General features: G+C 40.6%; 1 protein-coding gene across 1 annotated transcript; it reads right to left on the bottom strand.

Annotated features, from left to right (window-relative positions):
* Positions 1-586: 586 nt before the first annotated feature.
* On the bottom strand, positions 587-4549 carry LOC125292163 (E3 ubiquitin-protein ligase TRIM35-like). Its single transcript, XM_048239351.1, has 6 exons — positions 4284-4549; positions 4070-4165; positions 3251-3481; positions 2573-2595; positions 2369-2487; positions 587-1886 (listed from the first exon to the last, which is right to left on the bottom strand). Exons 1-6 carry the CDS (start codon positions 4488-4490, stop codon positions 1348-1350), a joined length of 1215 nt encoding a protein of 404 aa, XP_048095308.1. The 5' UTR covers positions 4491-4549; the 3' UTR covers positions 587-1347.
* Positions 4550-7322: the final 2773 nt, after the last annotated feature.

Genomic DNA, 7322 nt, shown 5'->3' with positions numbered 1-7322 from the left:
ATATATATTCCAGATATTCAGAAATAATGTTTGTGTGTCTCATGTCATACACATACATAAGGTGTGATAACAATACTATAGAATATCCATTTAATACCAATCTTGATTTTTGTCATGCTAAACTAATATCTCTGGTGGTGACCATGGGATTACATTCAAACATTAGGGGGCAGCCTTGGCCTACTGGTTAGCACTTCGGACTTGTAACCGGATTCGAACCCCGACCAGTAGGAACGGCTGAAGTGCTCTTGAGCAAGGCACCTAACCCCTCACTGCTCCCCAAGCGCCGCTGTAGCAGGCAGCTCACTGCGTCGGGATTAGTGTGTGCTTCACCTCACTGTGTGTTCACTGTGTGCTGAGTGTGTTTCACTAATTCACCGATTGGGATAAATGCAGAGACCAAATTTCCCTCACGGGATCAAAAGAGTATATATACTTATACTATATACATCTCAGGTCATCGCTCGCAAGGACCAAGAATACAGGGACAAATACAATCAGGATATGAGTTCAGATGTTAAAACAGTTAAGTCCACTCTCACAAATGTGCGAAATCATGTTGTTTTTATTGTCAGTTCTAGGTCATTTCTATCAATTACACAACAATGTTTTTAATACTAAAGAAAAAATTAAGTAAAATCAACACAAACAAACTCAACGTCAGTGTGACTGATATGAGATTTGTACAAAATATATATGCATTTTTTTGACAAGTCTTTCAGAGCCACATGTACATATTAGAGAGATAGAAAATTAAGCTGATACAAGCTAGTAAGATATATTAGTTTATTATCCACAAAGCATAACAGTATACATTAAAATAAACAAATGTGATTTTCTGTTGTTGTGTGATATTATTAACTGTTGTAGGTGCCATAATGTGCATGTGCATGAGTAAAATCAGCCTAAGCACTTGTTAGCCTATAAGCATTTGTTAGCAAAGCCTTTATACAGTATATACTACAGCAACAACTTGCTGCGTCGACCTCAAAATGTATTATTGTTATTATAATTTTCTTCTCTATTATTGTGTGATACATAACCAGTATATGTCCTTGTTTAGCCATTATCAGGTGATGTGTGTGAGAGCGTGAACATAGGCCTACTGCTCATACACTTATACCCCAAACACTCATCAATCCTTGCTTTAAAAGAGTAGTACGGCAATTTCTCACATAGATCTCTGTTTTTAAAGATGCCCCGAGATTGTAGCACTGTAGCTGCCTTGTAGCTGTTTGCTGTAAGCTGCAGCAACTCAAACTAGGTAGCCTATGCCCCCCCGACATTACTTGGTGACCCTGAGAAACAGAGATCTGTGAAAAATTACCAGAATTCTCCTTTAACTTTTTAACCTTTGAGCTTCTCTACCGTTGCCGATGCCTTCATTGATAAGATCCTCAGTTGAGGTACTGTGGCAAAGTATGGAAACACTCTCTCAGTGAAAGTGTGTTTGAAAGTGTGTAGGTGTGTGTTATTATCAGGGTCAGAGAATGACAGCTCTCCTCTGTCCCAGTCCAGCTGCACTTTGATCCTCTGGAGTTTCTGCTTCACTGTTAGGAGAGTGTAGGGCTGTGGTGGAGCACATGCTATGCATCTAACATCTGTGTACTTAACATACCACAGTCTGCTTTGAGAGTAATGCTCTCCCTTCCTCTGACCAGACTCTGCCATCACACCCAGGACCCAGTCTTCATTGTCCCCGACCTCCACATCCCAGCAGTGGGTCCCTGAGTTAAAGCCCTCAGAGCCCAGGACACTGGTATACTTCTCAAATCTCTCGGGGTTATCAGGAAGCGGCTGTCTCTCATCAACACACCTCACACCGGTCAGATCCTCAGAGAGGAAGAGGTGTGGGTGTGCAGTGTTGGGATCCAGAGTCACAGGAGCTGCATAATGTAAAGAACACACACATGATAGATGGGAAGCCTGGACAGTGGACACAGTGGCGTTAGCAGGTTTTCATTGGGGGGGACCCCTGACCCCTCCTATATTTTACAGCTATGAGAGATCTTAAAGGACTGTCACCACCCTAACCACAATCTTTACAGCTAGAGATCTTAAAGGACTGTCACCACCCTAACCACAATCTTTACAGCTATGAAAGATCTTAAAGGACGGTCACCACCCTAACCACAATCTTTTTAAACATCTGCCCTGTGGAAAGCGCCTCCAGTCCCTCAAAGAGCCAGAGCTGGAAACCTAAGAAGGTCATGAATGCATAACTGTCCTAGCACTTTTCCCATGCAAGACCATTAAAGCATTTATTTATTTTTATTAATTTAACCCCCTCCACCTTTTTGTTTCTGTGCAAATATGAGTGTGAGTGTGTGTGCAGATACAGTATGTGTGCACACTAGACTGTACTCACTATATTGAATAATTTTCTGCATCTTCTCCCAGACTCTGAACTTGAGGTTGCCCAGGTGCTTTGCCACATTGATTAGAGCTCCTGAAACCCTCTCTGGATCCTGCAGTGTGCACTGGGCTCTGGAATAACATTCAGGAGTCAGTGCTGCTGTGGGTTTGGGTTCAGAACCACAGAGAAGAGAGAGACAGGAGGCAGATCACTCACCTTTCCACTGTGCTCTTGTAGCTCTGTGAAAATACAAATGAGGGTATAAACGTTATTGTTTAAAAATTGTTGTTATATAGTTATCCATTCTGTAAATCATGATTTATGCAGATATGTCTGTTTTCCTTCATTTTTCTTATAACATCTGACCTTCCTCATAATACAATGATACATAATACATAATACAATGTATTATTTGCTTACTGACTGAACATTTCACACACACACACACACACACACACACAAACACACAAAACTAATATTCATAGAACACAAAGTGAACACTAAAACATTTTTAGGAAGTTACATCACTTCCTCTAATGAATGGCTTCTTTGTGCATAAATGACATTTGTACTCTGTGTTTGGACATACAGTCTCTGCTCAGTTAACTTAATTTGCTCTCCGTCTCTGTCCACTCAAGGCTGACAGTTTGGAAATATATGAGGAGTAGGGCAACATAGATAAGGGATGGATACTTTCAGCAGCTGATATGTTACCATGTTATTTGATAGCAATTAGAAGTATTTATTTTTGTGCTAACGATTATAGCTGATTCTATGACGATTAATAAAGAATGACTTGGTATAAGCAGGTCAGAAAAATATAACAGAAATTGTATCAATAAGAAAGCTATCAGAGTTTAAAATCTAACACATGTCATTATAAACAGTTCCTACCTGCAGGAATGTGATGTCATCAGCTCCCATCTCCTTCTCTATGGCTCTGATTGAGTCTGAAAGAAATGAGATCTTTTTTCTCATCTTCCCAATTTTCTCCTTCATCTTCAGACTCTTCTGCTCCTCTTCCTCCCTCAGTGCAAAAATCCTGGCTGCCTCCTCCATTCGCAGGAACCGATGAAGCCTCTCAAACTCCTCCTTGATCTGCTTCTCTGTGTTTTGTGCCTGAGTCTAGATAAAAGCAATTTAAGTTTATTCATTGAGCAGATGTTTTTATCAAACACAATTTACAAGTAGCCTAATAAAGCAGAATTCAATCCAACCAAACAGACAAGAAACATAGGCCATAAAGATTATATTAATTTCATTCATTCTGTACATATATATTTCTTTGTAGATTTACTTTTGTTAGCACATTAAGCATTTCTTCACAGTACAGATTTCTTCACAGATACAGTACAACAATTTATTTTACACCACATCAAATCTACAGTATAAATACACATGCTTTTTATACATTTACTTTTTTTATATAGCACATTTGGCAAAATATCATGCTATAAAAGCTGCTTTCAATGGTTTCCAGTCTGGAATCATAAACTATATTGTGGTTACTTGTGGGTATCTTAATCTGTTCATCACATTATCACACACCATCAACCTAACTTCCAAAAGATGATAGAAATACTTCTTCCATACAAAGGCATTCCTGAATGAGCACCAAAAAGTGTTTAACATGATTCTGAGAAGTCAAATACACCAGGTTACATCTGACATGATTCACAACTGCAACATTAAGTGGTATGTGACATATCTCACCTTGATATGTTTCGATGTTTGATCATAAGCAACTTTAGCTTCCTCAAACATCTTCAGTTTCTCCTGTAAGGGCTGCAGTTTGATCTTGAGCTCCTCCTGGGATCAGTGAAAAATGTCAACATCCCTTTATCCCTGATTCATTGAATATTGATCTTCTCAATCAATCAGGTGGTAGCTTTTCTAAATCCCCATGACCATCGGAATAACTGCTCACCTTATGGTCACATGCTGTTTCATCCATTGGGCGTATGTTGTGGCCTATGTGTTTTATGGAGTCTCTGCACACATAACACACAGGCTGCTTATCCTCCAGACAGAAGAGTTTGAGTTCGACACTGTGCAGACTGCAGAGCACCTCAGGTCCGACTGAAGCCGTGTCACTGTCCTGTAGGAAGGGATCACACAGGTTACTCAATGACATCTTAGGGTGAATGTCTCTTGAGCGCTCTGCTAAGTTGATTTTGTTAGACTTGCTGTCTGTCTCGGCACACTCAAGGCTGACAGTTGGGAAATATGTGAGGAGTATGGCAACATAGATAAGGGATGGATACTTCTGAGAAGTTGACTTGTTACCATGTTATTTGGTAGAAATATTATGACCACTGCAGAGTGGTTTGTCTCTTTTTTTTCCTGTTTTTTTCCCACACATTTTGTTTTGCCCATGATCATCAGGCCACCATGCACATGATACTTGGTATGCTTAGTCCTTCGTGGAAGATAAGAAAGACATTTTGTGAAATTTCGCCCACAGGGATTGCTGCAATGGACACATTGTGGGCAGCCGTGGCCTACTGCTTAGCGCTTCGGACTTGTAAGCGGAGGGTTGCCGGTTTGAACCCCGAACAGTAGAAACGGCTGAAGTGCCCTTGAGCAAGGCACCTAAGCCCTCACTGCTCCCCAAGCGCCGCTGTTGTAGCAGGCAGCTCACTGCACCGGGATTAGTGTGCTTCACCTCACTGTGTGTTCACTGTGTCCTGAGTGTGTTTCACTAATTCACAGATTGGGATAAATGCAGAGACCAAATTTCCCTCACGGGATCAAAAGAGTTTATATACTTATACTTATATTAAAATATATCAAGAAACGTTGTGATGGTTTGCTTACACATATGCAAGTTCTTTCAGGCCCACTGAACAGACCGAGACTGCAATGCTGCAATGTTGACAGAAATGTTTTCAGTACATGCTTGTTCCCCGAACATTGCCACTTGCACATATATTAAACGCTCTTTTTAAGAAAGCATATTTCCATGTTAGAAATGTTGATAGTTTAGATGTACAGGTGTAAATTAAATCTCCTTATACAAGGAGGTTTAGGACTTACTCTCAGTTACCCTAACTAGTCACTAAACAGTGTTCTTAGAATACCCTAAATATGATCCTCAAGACACAAACACATCAACAGAGGGAGAGGGGCTTTAATAGAGAAACAATCTGATTGGTTAATCCCGAAACAAAGAATCTGTTGCTTTATTATCTCGCACCAGGGGTCACTGACATCCAGGTGTGTTGCATGATGAGAGTATATTATTGTGGGTTATACATGGCCTCTTTCCACAAAGAAGTGCTCTGAACATATAGAGTATCTTCACCCTGTATCTTCGCCAATTGTTTATTTCTGCACAGTTGCGCTCTCTGGACGTACATGAGCTCAGAGACACGTGAAGACATAAGTGTTAACAGATCACTACGCAGTCTGGCAGCCTGATAACAATACAGTAAACACAACTAGATATTCTACTTGATTAATACAAACTGTGTGATTGACTGCACTGCATTTGATAATATTGTCTTGCCAATAGAAATACGGTGAAGAAAGAAAAATAATGTCTTAGGACATCCTCTGTCTGCATGTCTCTCCGTATGCCAGTCCTTCAGACAATACCAGCTCTAACAGGGCTGCTGTACTATACTTAGGCCTTCACTGGTACGATCCGCAGAGGAAAGTCACAAGTATTAAAGTATGGATACATTCTCCCAGTGGAATTGTAAGTGAGAGTTCTGGCAAGGTTCTGGCCAAAGACCCTCTTATTGTGTTATTATCGACAATACTACGGCAAATGTAAAAATACATTAAGCTAATTCTACTAATTATTTTAACCACAAGCACTTCAGTTTTAATGTGAACTTGGGAATTTGCCGTTTTTGTCATTTGAAAGCTGCATAGGCCTAACTTTCTTTCACAAGCGTCTTACACTATATTTTAAGCAAATTTGGTTGTGTATTTAGGATTAATGAGCGTATGTTTTAATCTTTGTTATGGTATCCATGTTTGTCACATATTCCGACCGCAAAGCACATGATCACTTGCTGGGGGAAAAATGAATCACGGGGGAGGTCCTTGTCATTCCCAGGTGCCAGGTCTCAAATGGAAAATGAACTGATTGGTGAAGAGAACTGTGATGGTGTGGAAGTGTTTTTGCCTTGTCATTGTCACAGTAGCCTAGGCTTAGGTGAAGAGTGGACGGAGTGTTTTTTGGTAAGTAGCCTAAGCACATGTAAATTATTCGTTGCACCTACTTTGTAAATTATTTAATGTGGTGTCAAGGGGTATCCCCGGGAATGACGTCGCTTGTAGTGACGTAGGGGGAATCCCATTGATTGCAGTGCACCTGGATATAGCCCCGTTAGGTAAGCAGGTGAGAGCAGATGATTGTGTGTGTTTGCACGACCGGCACGCCCTCTTCGTCCAGCTGGATGTTTGCCGACGTTTTGAATGTTTGTTGAGGTCCAAGGTAAGACGCACAGATCTTTAAATGTGATGGTTTTGACATTATGGCGAGTCGGGCACCGGGTGATATCGCAATGTGTTTTGTAGTTAGTTTATGCAGAGAGCTGTGGTATTTATCGCGAACGGTGTGAGCGACATAGCGTGAGAAGGGTGAGTTGGGGCCTTGTTGCAATTTTAATTGATTTGTCTGCTGATTCCTGTGGTGAAGGCTGCTTGATGTGTGTAGCGAGGAAGCATGGGAATATCTGTAAGTGATGTGTTTTATGTTTGTTTTAATTACAGGCATCGTGTAGGCTACGCCACTGTTTAATCTCTGCTGTTTCCTACATTATCAATTGCAATGATCAATTTAGGCATTAGTTAATATAGCGTAAGTCTTCAGGTAGAACAAGGAGATTAAGGAGATTGTCCTATGTTCACATTTCTACCTTTTGTTTTTGTTCTTTTTCTATGCAGTGCTGTCTTTTCTTTTCTGTATCACAATTACATGGTCTGTCAACAATGAACAGTAAAAGCGTCAATG

This window comes from Alosa alosa, chromosome 3 (genome assembly GCF_017589495.1).
Source record: "Alosa alosa isolate M-15738 ecotype Scorff River chromosome 3, AALO_Geno_1.1, whole genome shotgun sequence".
Taxonomy (NCBI): domain Eukaryota; kingdom Metazoa; phylum Chordata; class Actinopteri; order Clupeiformes; family Clupeidae; genus Alosa; species Alosa alosa.
The sequence above is the reverse complement of the archived record's forward strand: the minus strand, read 5'-3'. Positions and strand labels throughout refer to the sequence as shown.

What these genes read in the sequence shown, in the direction of transcription:
- LOC125292163 (XM_048239351.1), bottom strand. Translation starts at nt 4,490, where the DNA reads ATGTCATTGAGTAACCTGTGTGATCCCTTCCTACAGGACAGTGACACG. An exon ending in AAACAGCATGTGACCATAAG is followed by an intron (nt 4,166 to 4,283) that starts GTGAGCAGTTAT and finishes CACTGATCCCAG; the next exon opens with GAGGAGCTCAAGATCAAACT. An exon ending in ATGACATCACATTCCTGCAG is followed by an intron (nt 2,596 to 3,250) that starts GTAGGAACTGTT and finishes GTATTTTCACAG; the next exon opens with AGCTACAAGAGCACAGTGGA.